The sequence below is a fragment of the Seriola dumerili genome, unplaced genomic scaffold (genome assembly GCF_002260705.1).
Source record: "Seriola dumerili isolate Sdu_G_001 unplaced genomic scaffold, Sdu_1.0 BDQW01000089.1, whole genome shotgun sequence".
NCBI classification, from domain to species: Eukaryota; Metazoa; Chordata; class Actinopteri; order Carangiformes; family Carangidae; genus Seriola; species Seriola dumerili.
Genome location: NW_019174344.1, coordinates 477,239 through 498,335, shown reverse-complemented (window position 1 = coordinate 498,335; position 21,097 = coordinate 477,239). Strand labels below are relative to the sequence as shown.

The window sequence follows — 21,097 nt, the reverse complement described above, 5'->3', positions numbered from 1 at the left end:
GCAGCAGGTCAGCAGGCATGCTGCAAAGCGACGAGCTGAAAGGCAGCCCAAGGCTTCCCCCGCTCCTGCTAGGGGCCATCCTCCTTGGTTGCCCTAGCAACCAGGGAATGAGCTTCCTGTAGCCAATGCAGGGGAAAATAGCCACAGAGGAGGGCATTGCAGATCAAAGTGTGTAGCTAGCATGACAGCGAGCAAGCCTGGAGACCGACTACACCCCGCCAGCTGAGCGCCAAGGTGAGCGAAGGACAAAAGTTTTTTCCACTCATCTAAAAATAGGAATTAGATACACTCGATGTCATGAGAATGTGTATTCAGCCAAGAAAAAAAAACACGGTGGATCCAGATGAACGGCAAGTGACGAAAAAAGGCAAAGAATACAGAACGGTCAGTGTGGATAAGCAGAGACACCAGCTTAGTGTGTAAGCTGACTAGTGAACTCCCAATCTTCTTTGCTGGAAAATTCTGAGGGGAGACAGAGAGCTCAGGCTACGGCACACACACATAGCACAGGCCCACCTGACATGAAGTATTATAAATAGTGACAAAACCAATGCCCAACAAGAGCCAGTAAACCAACCCCTGAAAAGTACAGTACATGCACAGCTTTCCCTCATTCTCATGTGGTTCTTGTAGTTTAGCATTTATCATTATCAATATACACTTTTATTGAAAGTGTAGTAACCACACAAACCTCCTAAAGTCAGGAGACTGATCAAGCAAAACAAAACAAGCTATAGTTGTTTTTTTTACTGACACTTTTTTTTTTTTAATTACATTTTGTGTCACTGAAACATATTGTTAAACACACTCATCACTAAACTGTAAAATAAAACCTTCAAACTCTTTTTCAAAACTACAAGTTTAAAGTTGTTGTTTATCACATATATTTATATATATCTGAGACAATACAAAACTACACTAATACATTTTACTGCCAGTGTTCATGATAGCTCCAATTTGGCTTTTCAAAATATGTTTTTTTTAGACTCCCTAGGCATACATAAAATACAAAATGACTCAGTTCATGTCACAGATCAATATACATATATCTACAAACTGCACCACATCTACTGTATATTAAGATAGCCTGGGAAATATCTAATATTGGTCTTAAAGAGCATTTTGGACCATCTGGATTCTATCACTGAACAGGGGTAGAGCACAAGGGGTAAAAATACGAGTAAAGATCCCCATCTAGTGGTATAAAAAATGTATGCAGTTAGACAACATAACATGTTTGTCTCCTCCGAGCACAAGATTGCTGGTCCAGCAACTTTAGGACTTTTAGCAACTTATTCGCTAGGAAACAAAAACACTGCATTACAGGGGAATTGGTATGCTTTGAATGCTGATAATGTCATGAAGTGTGACCACTTTTACACTTGGCATTCAACAGTCACCACACTCTATTATATATTACACTGATCTCTAAACTGATCATCTAAAACACAAACTAGAAGCCACTCTTTGTTAGGATTACTGTGAAATTTGGTTAAAAACTACTTAAGACTGCATTTCAATCACAAACCTATTCAAACTATGTTAACAGACCTGTAAACACAACAATCAAATTAAAAAAAATCAAGCCATCTGTTAAATGAGCTTGTCAGTAACGTCTTTCAAACATAAATCTGGTGTGCAGCAGAAAAAAGTGGAAGAAGTCAAGGTTTATCTTTGCCAAATTAAAAAAAAAATCTTGTTTTAGGGTGTCTCCAGCTTTTTCTGAATCTGACCCAGTTTTTGAGAGAGCTGACGCTCACCATCTGGTGCAGTAACAGCAGCAAAGGCTAAAAAACAGAGGCCTACTTTTGTCTGAAAGAAAAATCTTAACTACCCCTACAAATATGTCACATTTTGCTAAAAACCAGATCACTCACATGCTCAAGGCCCCTTACCTGGAAACAGAAGGAAATTATGTTACCCTGATAGCTCTTGCTATTCCTTCTTTGGTTTTCTCTTTGCCTCTGCTGCTTAGTCACGCTTTCTGTCTGCACACCCTCTTGCTAAAAATGAGACCACTGTGCATATCACTGGCTGCTTGGGGATTTTTTTTTCACTCCTTCAGAGCAAAGTTCATGGAATTCAGCATTTTGTTTGCAGAGGCCATACACTCAAAAAAAGAAAAACCTAGCCTTTTTATATGTAATGTAAAATGTAAAACGGCATCAAAGCCAACTGAACAAAACATAATTTTCTCTAATTAGATTACCTACACCTTGCATGCAAAGACTAGTTTGCTAGTTTATGCATAAGAAAAACAAACCTAGGATTATTGTAGCTTCTTACAAAGCACAGTTTGCATTGCTTTTTCCTAATAATAGCACTGCTTCTGCTAATCACCAGGACTAGACAATTAACGATATATGTTTATTTGTTTGTTTTTATGTAAGCTTGCTTTTTGAGTAAGGGGATTTTTAATGAGGTATTGTACTGTAAGAGTTAGGGTTTTGTTGTAAACAAAGGGCAGTCACTAAAACAACTCTTAACTTAAGACATTAGTAGGGGGAAGTCATGAAACAGTTACCATTAGGCTGCCACCTCAGCCATGTCATAGTGACCATGTAACTGTAAGTACTCCTTCTCATACTCACTTCTTCTTATAAAGTCTGTGTCAGAGGATGTAGAAATCACATTAGTTGTTGCAAGGCCACTAAAGACAATAAAGTGTCCAACAACTAAACCCCCTGACTTATGCATTCAAGCTTGAGGTAAGCAGTGGCATTTAGAGTCAAACGTCCAGAATTTTCCAGGCCAGATTGCAATATCAGGTGGGTTGCTGATTTCTGTTTAGCCACATTCTGATGGGGGTTTAAAGTTCAGCACACAACCACGTATAAGCCACAAAACACAATTTCTTTTACACTATCCCACAGGACAACCTGAGATGACTGCATGCTGGCAGTGTGCTACAGATTACAATGACCAAGTTCAAAATAAGATAAATCACAAAAATGTGACATTTATTAAAATATAATAATGATAAAATAGTTTTTAGTGGTTTTCTATCAGGGTTAGTTAGTGTCTGAAAATAAAACTGTGCAGGTGACATGACTCGGTGTTCGGTGCAGACAATATTCTTTAACACATCTTATCATGAAATGTTTTTCTTGAAACTTTGCAGTCCCCGCTCACAGCTTTGCAGGTACACCCTGTACAGGACTGTCCTGACATTTTTGTGGTCTGTTTTAAAAGAATATGTCTCTGTGAATTCAGTGGGTCAGGCTTTTACATGAATAGCTGAGGATCGACACAGACACCCTTGCACATATACAGCATGTACTTCTAACACAAATGAGAAAAATTGCCAGTATATATGAGAATTGTATGGGGATGAAGTAGTCCTGTTATTGCCGAGACTGAATATAAGAAGATAACCTCAAAGAAACATAGAGGGGAGTGAATACTTTTGATTCATATTGGATAATGTTTTATGTAACAGTAAAAGTGTATTGTATGACTGACTGTAGTCTTGACAGATGTTTGCATTGTGTCACTGCTTGCTGACTTACCACCTGACATTGTTGAGGACCAGCGTCGAGCAGAAACTCACTGTGGCGAGTGAAGACGGGGAATGTCCTGCTGAAAACACACAGCAACACAGCACAGTAAGTTAAACTGGCAGAAGATAGCTAAGAAGCAGAAAAGCTATCAGCTACGGCTACACCGAGCACCGTGGAGCCTGATTAAAGTTACTGTAAGACTGGAAACTATCGGGTAGTTTGCTAAAAAAAACAAAAAAAAAACGTGTTTTTCACATAGCTAAGTTTTACGTACGCCTCTCGTTAGCTTAAGTTAAACCAACTAGTTAGCAGTTCACTGTGAGACGAACTAACAGCAGTTTGATGCCTGTAACGTCAATTTATCAGCTTATGACCAACGTCAGACGTTTAAGTATTTACCTTAGCTAGCAGAATATACCAAAACAGCCTAATTTAAGCTAGTAAATAGTAACCGGGGGGTAATTTTTACCTTTGCTCGGCTAGGTGGGGTTTTGTTTTGACGTAAAAGCAGTTTCCTCAAAAGAAAGGCGAAGTTTTAGTTTTAAAGGCGCCGCCTGCTGTGAGGGTGAGTAGAGGTCGAGAAATGTCCTCAAATCACCCAGGCAGGGAGTAGAGAAGGAGATGAGCTCCTTTTTGTCCATGTCAAAGTTAGATAAGATTTGATCAGGTCTCGTGCCCAGGAACTGTACTTTGAAGTGGTTTTGTTGTACATGGGAGACAGTAGTTGTGTTGTATAGGGGCAGTAAACGACCATCAGGTATGCTTATTATGGGGAATTAAATTATATTTTCATTTTCATCACTTCTGACAATTATTTTCTTTAAAAACCAATTGATTGTTTAGTGCATTAAATGTCAGAAAATAGAATAAAATTTCATTATTCCTTAACGTACTCCGAATGTCTTGTTTTATCTGATCACAAAAGAAAATCGTCTTGCTGCCAATTTACTCTTTTTCCAATCAACACATTGATTAATTAACTTACCATTAGCTCTAATGCACTGGTTGGTTTCTGGGTGCAATGGGAAATTTAAGTAGCCACAATATGAAAGTGCTCCATTGCAAGTAAAAATCACTGAATGGCCCAGTCAGTGTTATAGTATATTGTCATACATTATATATTGTTGGATTATTTATACTGATTTATTAACATGTAAGCTTCATTCTAATGTTGTTGCTAAGGTGGACCTAAGTAGCTAATTATTTGTTTTATTTAATACATAGTGATAAATAATATTTAATATGCTTAAAATCTTAACCTGCAAAGTAAGTAGTAACTGCAACTGTTAAATAAATGTAGTGAAGTGAAAAGTACAATATTTCCCCCTGAAATGTGGTCGAGGTAGAGTGTATAAGAAATTGGAAATGCTAAAGTAAAACTATCTCAAAGTTCAAAGAATCAAATAACAGTACCACTGGCCACACCCCACTTTCAACACAATACACACCAGCTTTTAAGGAGTAAATTAGCCGTAAATTGCCTCAAACACTATAGTTTGTGTATTCAGTTAAAAGAACGACCAGACATGGTAATTTCAAAAGCAAACTGAAAGACTGCCAGAAACATCAAGTAAAATTGGGAACACATTGCAGTGTTTGCTGACTCGGGGCTTTCGGGACTGAAGTCCAACATTTCATTCAACCATGTGTGTCACTCATGAATAAAAACCATTGACCCTTATTAAAACCAACAGATAAGACTTCAGTTCACTAGTACCATACGAGGTTCCAGTTTGAGCGAGGTGATTGACTGGATCATCAGTAGGATCTGGACATATAGATGCATTACTGTTTTGTGCCTCCATTTATGTGCTTCTCAAAATTTGACTTGGGTGCTTATCCATGTGAACTCGACTGTGTTTCTCTGCTTTATCATTTCTCTCTGTTAGCTTTGTTACCATTGTTTTCTTGTTCTCCCTGTCTACCCCATTGTCTAGGTCAGTTTCTGCCACAGAATCCGGCTTCAATCCTCTTGTCCATCTGTCTCCACTTCATCTTGATGACCAGCAGCAGGAAACATGTGATGTAAAGCAACAACCTCCATCTGGAGTCAACTTTTTGGCTTTGTTCAGTGACAGTTCTGCCCTTTGAAAACAAGGTCAATGACAATTACAACTGAAATAAGATTTTGAGTGAGCAGCTGGTCTACACAGTGGGCAGCAGAATACATTGAGGACTACTGTTCCTAATCTCCCAAAAATGCTTATTTGAAGCCAAACTTTTACCATGGCTACTGTATTCCATATGGCTAACATCATCGAGATCAATACAGATCAATCGAGAGTGCTTATGATTATAAATTTGCCCTCTTGATAGTGGCACAGGGCCTATAATACAGTTCTCTACTACTGGTGTAGAGAATAATGTGTAATAGGAACATGGTTTTTAAAGCTTAAACATTTTTACAATAAAAATGGATCAAATGAAAAAGTGTTGTGTAAAAGGCGTCACTCGTAGTAACAAACCAAGCATTTTAGCATCTTTCAGCTCATGGTTTTGGTTTTACACCCCGCACTGTCATAGTGTTGTTTCCAGATGCAGCAGCAGCTAGTTTCAAAGAAAAGCTCAGATGAAGCCAATGTACACAATCTGCCCAACACCAAACGGCAGCCAGGCAAAGTAAGTGCCTAGCTGATGAACATAGTGCACCATTTAGCAGCTAAAGAGACAGATATTTTCCTCTGGAATTAGCAGAGACCAAACAAGAGCAAGGAGAGGAGAGCAACTATTGGACTTAAATTTGTCAGGTAGCCAGAAAGCTACTCCAGATGAATGATAATGTTGCTTGGTGTCTGCCACATGCATGAATAGGTAAATGCTTGCTAAGATGTTTGCCATAACAACCTTATATAATGGCAGTGTGTGAGTGTTCAGCTAATTGCACTGCCCCCAACGGAAAAATATTAACTACTTCAGCTTTAAGCTAGTACGGGATCCATTTAGGTATTTTTAATGTTCCAGGCTTTGTTCCATAATAATCTACATACTTGTTTCCTTTTCTTCAGCATTTTCATCTCACTTCCAATTTTCACTTCCTGTTTTGGCTCCTTGTGCATCCCCCACATTCTCCAGGCCATGGTTTATAATTGTGCTCCAGCTAAATGCCCTTCATTCAACTGAAGGCTCTCAGTTCATACTGTGATGCTTAACACTCTTTTCTTTGCACTAATCCAGCTATCATGTCATATAGTCTTACTCTACCTGTCCTACACCTTATCGCTGGCTTTCGAAAATCCTTTAAAATACTTTGTTTACAGCTTGCGTTGTTCTTTTGTTAACAGCAATGTTTTCTAGTTGCTGTACAAGCAATACAAAGCTGTTTGCTTTGTATTGCTTTGGTCCAAACAGACATTCAGGTAACCGTACAGGTTAGGTTTGAATTTGCTTGTAATGTAAATGCAAGGATAAAAGTCTTAATTATTTTTACAAACAAATTGTATGTATGGAAACATTTCACACAGTACGTGAAATAACAATTCATTTTGATTTTGGATCATGATAAGGTAAATCTGTATCAGAATATAACAGTAATGATTTAATTTCTAAGTAAAAAGATAAGGCAATCCAAGATTACATGGAAATAATCAAAGGTAATTCTAAACAACAGAATAGGAAGGGTTATTTCAGTTTACAGTATGAAATACTCACACAAACAGTCCCCAGATTGTGAGAGAATAACAAAAACATGTGTCAGCTCTAGTTTAGTCTAGAAATATATTTTAAGAAGTCACAGATAAGGGTGTCTTGTTGGATTCCCAATAGAGCAAGCTCCTCCTACCGCCCACTACAGCTCTGAGAAATGTCACTAGGTAATAATTGCCATGGGGATGGCAGAGTCTGGTGAAGCTGGGGGCGGTTTGACTGAGGTCCATCGTTGAGGTGTGAGGCCTGTCACACACCAGCATCTTCCAACTGAAACAGCATTAAACAGTAGCAGGATGGATGTGATTGAGTACAGTTTAACATTATTTCCCTATCTATCTATCTGTCTATCTATCTATCTATCTATCTATCTATCTATCTATCTATCTATCTATCTATCTATCTATCTATCTATCTATCTATCTATCTGACAGTTATCTTTTCTTTCTTAAAAAGGTCATACCACTGGCTCTGGCCTTTGAGGTTTAAATGTTACCTTAAGGTCAAAGTGTTTGAACTGTATCCTCCTACCTTCTCTTTTTGCAATAGGATATCAAAGCAAAGCAGGGAGATTGTGCCACACACACTGACTCCCAGAGTCCAAAAATACAGAAAAAGGCAGATGGTAACTCTATTTGTGACAGCAGCCACACACCATTGATTAAATTATGAGAATGCATCGAAAATGTTTTACAAACATAGAAACTCTTTATTACAACAGCATCTCTCACTCAAGTTTTAGCCATGTTTTTTTCTAAACACATTCATTTCATTGCAGTACAGTGGAAGTAATTCTTTTATTTTAATCACAGCATTAAAAAAAAACAATCTGACCAAGTGAAAATCCTAACACAAACATTCAATGTCATTCACAGTTTGGGATATTTAGACGTGATGAAAAGAAGAGATCAAGCTCAGCAAGCTTTTGATTTGGGCTTGGCTTTGTCACTGAAAAAATATCTTAAAAACCCTGTTTGCACATTAAGAAAGGATCTGATATTTCAATCATACTTTTCCACATACATTTTATCATATTAATCCCTAACAATTTGCTATAAAATACTACTTCATCTCATCATCAAACTCAAGCTGAAAAACTTAGCAAAGTCTACACCCTCATTTCTAATAAAACCTCAACAAGCAATCACATCCTCTTTAGTCTCCTTACAACATTAGAATAAAGTGTGCAGGAGTCACACTTGACATGGAAATGCACAGGGCTGTTAAATAATGTTTTTTTTCTTTTCCTGCATCTGAGGTACTGTAAAAACCCTGATGAGCAGGGCAGTCAAAAAAATCGACATGTATTCTCCTTCCGGGATAAAAATTTCCACAGCTGAAAAACACACAAAGAAGGCAGTTACTGCATACGTGTCAAAATACATCGGCCTCCTTGTAATGAAATTCATAACAAATACTTACACTCACTAATCAAAAGAAAAATGGGTGTGGTGAGTGGCATACACAACCCAAACTTATACAGTTTTACTAAACGTAACATACAGTTTAGTACATTTAACAAATGCAAGAATAAGGATCATATTTGAATGTAATGCAGTGCATCAATAGAATACTGATTTTTAAGATCTATATCCAAATATACTGATAAATACATCACATGGCAGAAAGCTGGGTGACCCTTAAGATGAGTTATAAAGCCAACTTACTTCCTAAACTGAGTCACAACAGATCTGGCTCGTTTTTTAGGAAACCAAACAAGAACGTGTGGACAAGCACCAAAGAAAGGAGAACAAAATTCAGAAGTTTGTCTGTAAACAACTCGTAGCAATTCCATGAGAGTTAGGCCACAATATGTCTGCCTCCTAATCTAATATGATCAGATTGGCTTAAGGGTTAGAGTGGCATTATCACCGATGAAAGCCCACCTACCACTCAAAAGTGACAGTAGTGCTTTTCCTTCAATGGAACCCCTAAACAATTGTGTGTATTTTATTGCTGTCTTCCTTGAAGTTTCTTTTCTTTCAGTAATTTAGAAAACTCTTTTAAAAAATAATCAACTTGCCAGAGTCTCAAAATGATTGATTTGACAGTTACAAATACAGTATCTGTTGGTGTCTGGAGCGTTTAAACTTCTTCTGAATACCAAAGGCAATTCAGTATTCACTAATTTGAGATCAAAAGGGATATTCTGACACTTATCTCTGAATGGCATTCAATTGGCATCATAGGATCAAACATATATTTAATGTTATTTTTACTTCAAAAAGTTACATTAATATTAATTCACTGAGTCATTTACTGTACAGAGCTGTGCGGTTGTGTGGAAGGCCAAAATACTGCCTTTTTTTTTTCTTTTTTTTTTTAAATCTACCAGTAATTTTCCTGGTCACAAGCAACCGACTGAAAGGCATGTCAAACAAATGCATTTACCTGTATCACTGTGACTGTTTTCAAAAACTAGGATGGAAATTTGATGAGGCAAAGTGCAATGATTCAAAGATACAATTTAAAGTCATTTCAGTTAACGGAGCTACCTGTTGGGCAGCTTTCAGTAGAAATAGAGAAACATGTTTCCCTGAAACACTTTATATTCAAATGACCAAAATTAGACTTATTTTCAGGAAATAAAGACATTAAAAACTTAATTGTCTGTATATATGTGGTTGTTTTTCACCTGTTCAGTCTCAATAAACTCTGAAGTCTCCTCTGCAATTTGTCCAGGGATACGGAAATCAATGGGTATCGGCTGTGCTGGCTCAGTTGGTTGGGACTGAGCCATGGGGCAGCAGGCCTCCCCCTTAGGACTGGAGGTGCTGTGAGAGTTTTGAGGATCCAAGTTGCAGCCGGTGCCCTGAAGAAACTGAAGGAAATTCTCCTCTATGGATCCTTCACGGCTGGGCAGTCTGTCCTCCACCTCAACCCCTGCTCGACGAAACAGACAAGGCAGATGCTTGCCCAGCTCCTCCCGGATCTGTCTGTTGAGACAGCCATAGAAGAAGGGATTGGAGGTAAAGCAGAAGTAGCCAATCCAGGTGACCACTTCCTCCAGAGAGGCCAGTGTGGCTGGGGGGCTGGCAGCCAGTGCTGAATACAGGTGGAAAGTAAAGTAGGGCAGCCAGCAACAGAGGAATTGCCCACCTACTGCCGCCAACACTGCTGCAGCCTTTCCTCCCCCAAAGGGGCGCTGTGGAGTGGCTCTTCCTGTCCCTGTCCCCGTCCCAGAGCTGGTAACCATAGTGGAACGGCTGCTGAGTGATTCCGACCGCTGGCGACGAGGTGTGTCCATCCAGGTGGGCAGAGGCCCGTGGTGCATGGCAGCTACCCGAGCCACTTTGAACACATTGCAGTACACAACAAGAATGACAAGCAGTGGACACAGGAAATAGACCAGAGTAAATAGGACCATGAAGGCCAAGCGGTTTGACCCTCCCCCTGTCCAATGCAGTGAGCAGCGCCTGTGACCCTGAGCAGGGGGAGATGGGACAGCCCCACCTCCTCCTCCTCCAACCCCACCACTCTCCAAAAGAGGAGTTTTTCCACCTTGCAGGAACCAAGCAAGCAGCGGCAGAGCAGACATGGCCAGGGCTTTGACCCATATCCCCACCAGCACTGATGCTACCAGGCCAACAGTCATCTTCACTTCATAGCGCATAGGGTGTATGATGTAGTAATAACGCTCCACATTGATGACAGAGATCGAGAGGATGGCAGCGCTGACCAGGCACACACTGAGAAAGAGGTAGCTCCGGCACAGGGCCTCCCCGAAGAACGCTCGGCTTGAGAGCATGCCAAGGGGCATCAGCACCAGGGCTGCCAGCAGGTCCACCACGCACAGGTGGAAGACAAAGGCAAACTTGTGGAGCTGTGGGGCCTTGGCAATGACCGCCATGACAGCCACATTACCCACCACAGCCAGCAGATCCATGAGCAGCATGGCCAGCAGGGCTAGCGACTGGGACAGAGCCCAGCCCTCAGGCAGAGAGGAGGCAGACATGTTGGACATGAGCTGTGGAGGTGGGTGGGAGGAGTTCCACATCGGCTCCATTGAAGGGTGGGATAAGGCAGGCAGGCAGGATCAGTCACAGGCCCATCACCCATCCTTCAAAGCCAGGAAGTACGGCCAGAAAACAGAGGCTTGAAAATGAGGTCAAAGGCTGCCTTATAGTCCGAAGGATGATGCTGTGATTGTCAGGAGGTTCAGAGTTTATGATTCTTATCCATTTAGAAAATCTTCATGTCTTCAGTCAGTTACAACCCACCCTGAAAACAACAGAGAAAGGCAGAGGAAGATAAACTGTGAGTGTATTTGTGCCTTCGTTCGCATATCTATTCCTGTCATAGGTGGCCTCTTATTTGCACTTGTGAGTCATATGAACTAATTGTACCAATCAGTTGCTCATGCTGATTTTCACTTTTGCCCCAGCTACCATTAAGATTAATTCACTCGGATGAAGTTTTATAGAATCCTTCCGTACCTTCTCAAATCTCTGTTAAGGCAATCTAACTGATAAGGTAATCCAAAGCCAGCCCTCAAACCAATTAACTCAATTAAGTATGCATTATTCAAAGCAGGAACATTTGGCACCTCTTTAGCAACATGCTGAGAGAACTGCAGGAGTAAAATGAATTGAACAATCATAAATCATCATGCATCAGACTTTGAGCCACGTTAACAAATCTGTCGTGCATACATGTTACATGCAAATACATGTTGATGATCACAGTGATCACATAGAAAAATGCAAATATGGGATTTCAGATCTTTTTCTTTTTTTTCTTTTTTTTTACAGTTTTATTTATGTCAAGGATAAATCCGGTCTGGTCCGAGGAGCAGCAGTTGAATACTTTTCAAGCACACATCCTGTCAATGCATGAATGCAAGCTAATTCCCTAAAACCAATCCTATCACTGAATAGGAAATAGACCTTTACCATCACATCTACACCTGCTGAGAGAGTTCTTGTTGGATATGTGTACCACTGGTCTAAACTGACTGTGTATGGCTACTTTTTCCAACAAAAATAAACAATCATGGATTGCAGGAAGGCCTTGCCAATGCGTACCCCATGTATGTAGGTCCAGGTTAAATGTGTGTGGATTTTGCTTTTGTACATAAGCCACAATCGGATGTCTGCCACTACGGAAGTCCTGATCACTAAGTATGAGCGAATTAAGTATTTCAAATGAAAAAAACCTGAGGGTATTCATAGGTTGCAGAGGCTGTCTGCATATTAACTGTGTCTCGCTATTACAGACAACAAACAGACATGGGTGGCTGCTGCTGTATATATGTGTCAGATCAAGAAAACCCATTTGCTTGCTGCTATGAAAGCTCTCTGCCACAGATGCAACAAAAAGCCAGAGATGTTCTGTGTCCTGTCTGCAGTGATAATAGTACAAATCAGGCTAAAAACTGAGCTCTAACCTCCCTCATCACCTATGAATGATTGCCCTCAGTGAGCAGTGTCTCTAAATCACACATAGGGGTACTCCCAATTCACTTTAACCCTCCTGCCTGGTTTAGTCATGTCTTACCGCCTACTCATTTATATATTAATCATTAATGCATTACACCCACTGTATAAATCAAGGCCCACGTTCTATATATCACATTACAATTGAATTAGATCTATTGGTTGCGCTCAACAGTATGTAATCAGCAGATTAGAAGAAGAGGATGAGAACAAGTAGGAAAATGTGGTGAGAATCAGGCAGCATGATGGGAAGAAACAGAGAGACAACAAGGCAGAGAGCATGATGTACCTAAATCAGAGTATTTCCTGATACATCTGTCTGCTGCTTTGGTCTCTGAGGATGAAAACCTGCTTTAGCTCCCACTGCTGAGGTACACATTGGACATCAATCACTGTACCTTATGAATGCTGCTGAGGTACTTGCCACTGTAAGAGCCTGTTTCTCTTCTCGTCCCCTTGATCTGCCTTGTGCACCCTCCTCCCTGGATGACTACAGCTGTGGCAGCAGAGATTTTTCTGAAACGATGCTGATGCAAATTCTTGCAAAGCCACCAGCTCACTCTCTGCTTTCCCCCACCACTCACACACAGTGACTGCAGAGATGGAGCAGGAGGCAGTGAGAAATAGGACCAGAGCTTCTGTCTCTGCAGGGTCCTAGTGTCCTTACTGTATTGTCCAATTTTACCCTCAGAAATTAGGAAGTGAATATGATGGAAATAACGAAATGCTACACAACACAACATACCATCCATCTAAGCGAATGGGAAAGTGGTCTCAGTCTTTTGCACTCCACCATATGTAAATATATTATGTATAAATAGATCACACACACACATACACACACATATGTATGTATGTTTATATATACAGTATATACATACACACGCACGCGCACATGCACACACACACACACGCACACACAAACATATAAATATATATATATATATATATATGTACTGTGTATGTGTGTATGTGTGTGTGTGTGTGTGTGTGTGTGTATATATATATATGTATATATATATATATATATATATATATAATATATATGCACAGCTGGGCCTTATTGCACCTGAGGCTGACAAAGTAGAGTTTATGCTGCATTCACACAATGTCGATAGAACGGGAAGAGAGGAAGACCTCCCATTATCATGTCTTAGGAGTGTTCAAGCATTATTCCAAGATGATTACTTGCACTGCCAGCTTTGTAGTCAGACCAGATAAATGGCCTAAATGAGCTACTTTTTGTGTTAAGTATTTGTGGCAGTGTCTGAACAAGTAGCTGAATTGATTAATATTGGATTTTATTTAGATGTCACTGTCAGCATTGGTCGCTTGTCAGCCATGTTTCCAGCAGTTCATTGACACCTCTGCAGTTCTGGTTGCAAAGCAGGCGATATCATAGCTGTCAGGAATCCCTGATGTCTGAAGTCTTTCTCTCTTGTCTTAGGGTCTGAATGATTGGACTTGAGTGAGGAAAAAGGCTGATGAAATATGGGCCAAATCTCACAGTGCAGAACTGAGCCTGAAAAGGTTTTGTTTGTTACATCTTAAAATGGCCACTCCACGGAGATTTGAAGAAATTTGATTTAAGTAATAATATGACCTCTCCTAAGCCCTAAGCCCAAACACTGGCACCACCATCAGGCCAAAATGTATGTTTTTCATCCCTTACTTTTAAGGATCAAAGAATAGCAAAGTTTCATCTAGCAGATGTGTTTTCTCTGTGTAATGTGCACAACCAGGGCCACTATCTTATTCTGTCTTGTCCTAGAAATGCTTGGGAATAAATAGTTATTCTCTTTCCTATTCTTAACGGATGACCTCTAATTGACCTCTTAGTGTTTACTCATAAATCCTTGCATGTGCACAATGTCCTGCACCTCTCATATCTAATCCCTTATTTCTTGTTCCTCTCCCAGTTTATGTATTTTTGTCAGTCAGCAATGATTCAGGTAGTAATTTCATGGATGAAAGTGCCCTCCAGTACAAGATTTACTGAGACAGTGAGGCATTGATTAGGCCAGGCCTCAGCCTCCACTATCCCAGCTTCTCAAACTGGGGCTCCTGTTGCCACGGTGATCTTTTCCATATACAGTCCATCTCATTGCTCTGTCTGTGGAGGACAATGAAATCTGGGCTATTACGGGTAAGGCTACTCTACTGAAGGAGTGGGCATGGAGCTGCTGAGTCCTAGGTGTTTTTCATTTGCATTTGTAAGGTTCCCCATGATAATACACATAACATTTGCATTTCATGGAAATCATGTTTTTCACCTCTTTCACCAGTAAAGAAAAAGCATGTTTTAATTTACAACACCTCTTATGAATTGATTGATTAATCTAGTTCAGTAATAGCCTCATTATAATAATATCACTGGTTAAGTCACTGTGAGAATTCAGGTCTTCTGATTGAAATATTATTTTGTTTGTTGCCTTCAGCCCACATAGCAGTGTACTTAGTGCATCAGGAATGACAGACGCAATTACAGATAAACAATGGGGAAAGGCACTTGCTGCTCTTATATTGTGAACTACTGAATAACAAGTAAGTATCATAATAATAAGTATTTAAGTTTTGCCACTACATACTAGAGCTACAATGATTGAGTCGATTGATTGATAAAGAAAAAACATAACATATCGTATATCACTCTAGTAGATAAACCAATAATTGTTCTATTTTAAATCTTACATAAGTCTGCTGCTGCTGAAGTACACTCTACCAATAGAAGCACAATCTTGTAAACTTGTCTAAGCCTGACTGATGTCTCTTCCCATCAATACTCCAAACATGAAACATGCTTGGACAGCAGAACATAAGAAAACATGATGCAGTTGGGTGGAGAGATTTAATGGCCAGTGATTACTACTGTTGTCATGGTGAAGATCTATCAAGATGTCTGCTAACAGTTAATGTCTAACTGTTAATGCCTCTCAAACACAATGTACTAAGTATGTGGCGTGGTTTTACACATTGTGTGAGTGTAACTATCTGTTTGCATCTGTATTCAGGCATGTACACCAAGTGTGTGTGTGTGTGTGTGTGTGTGTGTGTGTGTGTGTGTGTGTGTGTGTGTGTGAGAGAGAGAGAGAGAGAGAGAGAGAGAAAGAAAGTGTGTGTATCAGGTGTTGACTCATGACAAAAATAGCAGAATCTTGCTCGGCCGGCAGCACCAATCACTGCCACCACAAATACAATGGTTTCCATGGCAACCTTGAAAATAGACTCTACATTCACACTCAGAAATAGCAAAGGACGCTGCACTAACCCCAGAGAGCCCCTACTGCCAATAATAACCACCCATAGATATGGACGCGCAAATATCAGCCGCACTCAGAAATAAAATCATGCCATTACATTTACCAAAACGTAATTACAGCAACCTACACAAACAATCAACTCAAATTCAAACTCACATTTAGCATGGGTGTACCGAGGCATAGGAGAACATTAACCAGCTTGGTGTTTAATAACATCAAAGCAAAAGCACAAAGAGAGGCTGTTCAGTCAAGCTGCACAATACCTGACATGACTGAAGGAGAGATTCTGTACAAATGTCTAACATACTGTACTAACAAGCATCTGTCATATCGCATTTTTCAGATATCTTAAGCAAAAGCAAAAATGTGTTGGAGTGATGTTACTGGAGATAAAGGGTAAAGTGATGGATGTTGCCTTGGAGACACTTGGGGAGGAAGGTTTATATCACAGCAGACGCTCAGAGGATGGAGGAACAGCTAAAACAAAGTGACTGTGTGTACCCAAGGCAGAACAATATTCTTGTGAATGTTCACCAGTCTGAAGCGTCATCATTCCTGTAGATTCATGCACTGTTTGGCTTTGGGAGTTATAGTGGATTCTATCAGACGTTATGAGTGATTCATGTTAGGGGCGTCGTTTTTTTTCTCTGAATCACTGTGCCCCTGGAAACAGCTACGAAAAAGATAAACAGGAAAAGTTTCCACTGGAATTGGTAAATATTGAATTTCTGCCAGGCAGGTAGCTGCTTTGATATATATGTATGTGGCTTGTCAAATTCAGTAACATACAGTATGTTTACGGTATGATAATGATGATGATAATGATAATGACTTTACTTGAGTGTTTTCATTGTGTTCTACTTTATTCTACTTTGGAATTTCTGCACTCTTTAGTCACCTACATTTATTTCACTAGTTAGTTTGCATATTAGGATTTTACTCGCAGAATTATCATTTTATATATTTTATTTTGTATATATGTGAATTTTTACAGGTTAAACCTGCCAACAATTACATAAAGTCATTAAAATGCACTCCACCTCCACTAGCTACAACATTTAATGTTGCTCAGACATTAATGCAACTGTAATAACAATAAAATGATATGACATATAATAACACTCATGATGGCCACTTTGAAGTACATTTGCTGATAAGACATATTTTACTTGACGAAGATCTTGAATGCAGGACTTTCACCTGCAATGGACTATTTTTACATTGTTGTATTGGTAATACTTTATTGAAGTAAAAGATTGAAATACTTCTTCCACTGGCTGAATGCATTAAAGTAATTCTGTGAACTACAGAAATAAAAGTTGAGATCATATGTCATGGTGACGGTGTTCCAGTGCTTCCAACAAAATGTATTAGAGAGCAGCTTTGTTTTCTTTAACTGTGGAAATGAGTGCATGAAGAGGACATTCAAATATAGCTCAACAAATGTGCACTGAAAATATTTCCAGTCATTGACGGGCTGTTCTAAGAAGCATGTTTATCTGGAAACACTGACCAGATCCTTTTACATGAGTCCAGAGCTCAATGGAGATCTGGGATTTGCTCTACAAATTTATCCACAGAAGTCAACTAATCCACCTCTTGCACGGGCCCCTGAACATGCTGGCTATGCCAGATGGTGGCAGTGTGTCCACTATAATGTACATGTAGTGTAGCAGGTGCCTGCTTCAGCCACTGTAACAGAGATTACAGTAGTCTGAGACCTGCCTCACACACACAGATGTGGGAACTACAGTAAAAACGACTGTGTTGGACGTCCAAAAATAAGTCACCAGTTCGCTTTTCATGGCAAATCTAACTGCATATTCACACAATACAAACATATAAGACACGGACACACAGGCACACCACTGCTGTGGAGTGAGCTGCCAAACAAACAAACAAAAAAAGTTTTCTAATGTTGGTGGTTTTTATTGTTGGGTTTTGAGACAAAAAAAAAATCTAAACCAAAGAAAATGAAGCTTGTGGTATGATCAGGTTTTGTGTGTGTGCAGGATTACACAGTATCCAAGTGTTTTTCTCTACAAAGAAATCATAAAAATGTTCTTGTTCTCGTTATGTTCTTTGGCTTTGAGTGTTTGATACATCTGACTAACACATTAATAGAATTATTATGGAGCTTTCAGTGAGGAAAATGTGCTCGAATCATTGAGACAACATGTCATTACGAGTTTAATGATAAACCATGAAAATGAAACCCCATCGCAAGTACAAAAATATGCATGCATGCTCTGTGAGCATAGTCACCCAAGTTATTAAAATTCATCCTGAGGAGAACACACCAGATCTTATGGTAATCCGTTCAATAGTTGTTGAGACATTTCACCAAAAGACACAGATGTCATGGTGGTGCTGGAGGAAAAGTCATGTGATCATCATCATCCTCTGAGGACCAAGAATGTGGAAAAAATGACATGTCATACATTGTTGAGGTATTTCCATCTGGATTTAAGTGGTGAACGGACTGACATTTCCATCTCCAGAGGCACAGCACTGCATGGCTGAAGGATTTTATAACAACAGTACATTCATGCTTATTATAGTTGTAGTATATTATCATTTTATTCTGCGTTCACTCAGAATTACCTGTTGTTTGCTTCTAGTTTGACACCAAAGACTGAAAGAACCCGAAGATCTGCTGCGTCCATCTCTGACCTGTATAATTACCAAATGTTTATGTAAGTGCTGCCATTTGATGCCTCTGTCTATCCACATATACATAACATACTGTATGACACACAGCACTCACTCATGTTTAGTATCACTTCTTACAAAACATTCAAATCCATTTTTTTTCCCAGCTTTGAGCAGCAAGCAGCACTTCTCCAGAGAAGAGGCTGATTTAATTTAGCTGATGGAGAGCTGTGGGCTGAGATGGTTATTACCCAAACCTGCTGCTACTGCCCCAGAGCTGCACCTCATTTATAATTCACAAGAGAGCTGTAAATCTCCGGAGAGCAGGGCGTCCATCCAGCAGGCCGCTGCTTAAATCAACCCGGTTATCTGATACTACCCAGACAAACACACATCAAGTTGAATCAGCTTTGTGAACAGGCTGTTGTAACAGTGAGAGGTGAGTTTACATGACTCTGGAACTAAAATCAAAACTACCAGGAGCGCTGAGGTCTGTGCATGCTGAAATACTACAATCAATACAAGTCTACTGTTGAATTAATAATTGATGACTTCACTGAAGGAAAAACTACATTAGGTTTGTCCTAATGTGAAGACAATTGTAATGAATTTGAAGGAGAAGGCTGGTATATGCTTTTGTTATTGACAACTAATCCCATGAAAAGACATGAAATGTCACTCTCAGCCCCAAGCGCCTTTGTTTCTACTTAAGATGCCCATGTTTAAAATGTTTGTTTTTTTTTGTTAAAACATTAAAATATTTTCTAAATTCTAAAGTTTTTAACAAATGTTGCTAAAACAGGAGAAAATAACACATTTGTGCGGGTCTACATTCAGATGCAGATTTATTCACATTTGGTGAGCTAGTGAGTATTTACATCAGCAACTGCCTTTGTGGGACTGACTCAAAATGAACTACAGTGCCCATGTTCATGGTAATGAAGGAAGATGTCGCCCTGTGCAGCTGTGTGGCTGTTTTAGGTGTCTTTCATAGTTATTTTTCAAAGTATTTTTCCTAGTGGACCTCTGTGACACAGAGACATGAGTAATATCTGGCTTTGGCCACGCAGGCAATACTCTTATTTTAATGGGATTTGTTGACTATTCATTGCAATTTCATTCAACTTCAATCATGGCAGAAATACTGTACATTTGTTCTGCACAAGTAGCATAATGTGTGTGTGTGTGTGTGTGTGTGTGTGTGTGTGTGTGTGTGTGTGTGTGTGTGTGTGTGTGTGTGTGTGTGTGTGTGTGTGTCATGCATGTGTCTTTCAAAGCTAAAAACACTCTGGTAATGGTGGGTAATTACTGCTGGTGAGATCCATGTCACATTATTATACACATTATTATACAGTGCAGATTGCAGATGCATTGCGCCTGCACAGCTCTGTCTAAACAACACAGCTCCATGTCTCTCTGGGCCCACAAGTAATCATGATGCATATTGTTGCTGTACAGTAAAACCAATTTATCTCTATATATTGTCATTTTTAGGTTATTAAATAAACTATTATAATCCAAACGCTCTAATTTTCAAGTGAGTTCAAACTGTTCTTCTGTGTTGTAGACTAAAAAATATATATATATATAATTATTGTTATATATGTTAATATAAGTTATTGTTAAGTGACGACATGTGGTTCTGTAGTGTGGATAGAGCACTTGGTGTTTCAAATTTCAAGAACTAATTTTTCAATTTACAGCACAATGATGCTCAGCAGCCGATGAATCTTCATCTCTTATGTCCAGAATGTAAAGAAAATGCATTTGGTAGCGGATGTGAGTGTGGATTCTTACAGACATCCAACAAAAAGATTAATGATGATCACAGATAATATTACTCATGTTACAGCACTGTGCATGAGCAAATCAATATGTAACATCATCCACTGGGAAATTAAAAATGATTTTAGTTTATTTCTAATATCATGATCCAAGTTCCAACACATTCATCACATAGTATTATTCATTTTCCTTTGTGGTAGAAGAAGTAAATATGAGAGGATGGGGGAAGGAAAGGCAACATTTACTTCCTAGCTTTAGCTGTTTCATCTGTCTTTATAATTTATTGTTCTTATCATTAATGACCAGTGAATAATTTAGTAAATATACTGAAAAGGTTTGCATGATAGCAGCTCTTTATTCTAATAATTAGTATTATTCTTGAGACACAGTTGTACTTCGCAGTCATGTCAGCCTATAAGAACCCCACATATATTTATTATTGGAGGTATTGTCTCTGATGCTTGGTACATTTTCATTTTTCATATTTCATCAATAGAAAGGTTATAAATGGATTTATAATTAATACAGTTACATTTGTCTATAAGATTGACTCTGTAGTCAGATAACAGGTGTTTAGACAAAAGAGTAATCTGGGTAATTTAACAGGGGAGCAACCATTTCAATTATTGCTGCAAGACTATGATGGCATAAGAAATCTGCTGTTAAATATCAAAGAACAGAAAAAAAAGTCAAAATATTTACAGAAGCTTTAAATTTCAAACTTCAGCTTAAGACTTCTGTAGACAGGATCTGGATATTTCTTTTTCTTTTTCTTTTTCTTTGCTTGTATTTAAAGTGTGTGGGGTGAAATCTATCTGGACAA

General features: G+C 39.1%; 1 protein-coding gene and 1 long non-coding RNA gene across 2 annotated transcripts; one reads left to right on the top strand and one right to left on the bottom strand.

Moving 5' to 3' along the window:
* Nucleotides 1–2: 2 nt before the first annotated feature.
* On the top strand, nt 3–5,924 carry LOC111222067. Its single transcript, XR_002665113.1, has 3 exons — nt 3–234; nt 3,477–3,605; nt 5,438–5,924. It is a non-coding gene; the product is annotated as an uncharacterized LOC111222067 (long non-coding RNA).
* Nucleotides 5,925–9,744: 3,820 nt separating this feature from the next.
* On the bottom strand, nt 9,745–11,164 carry LOC111222120 (probable G-protein coupled receptor 61). The gene has a single exon (XM_022745696.1). It carries the CDS (start codon nt 11,146–11,148, stop codon nt 9,745–9,747), a length of 1,404 nt encoding a protein of 467 aa, XP_022601417.1. The 5' UTR covers nt 11,149–11,164.
* Between the last annotated feature and the right edge of the window lie 9,933 nt (nt 11,165–21,097).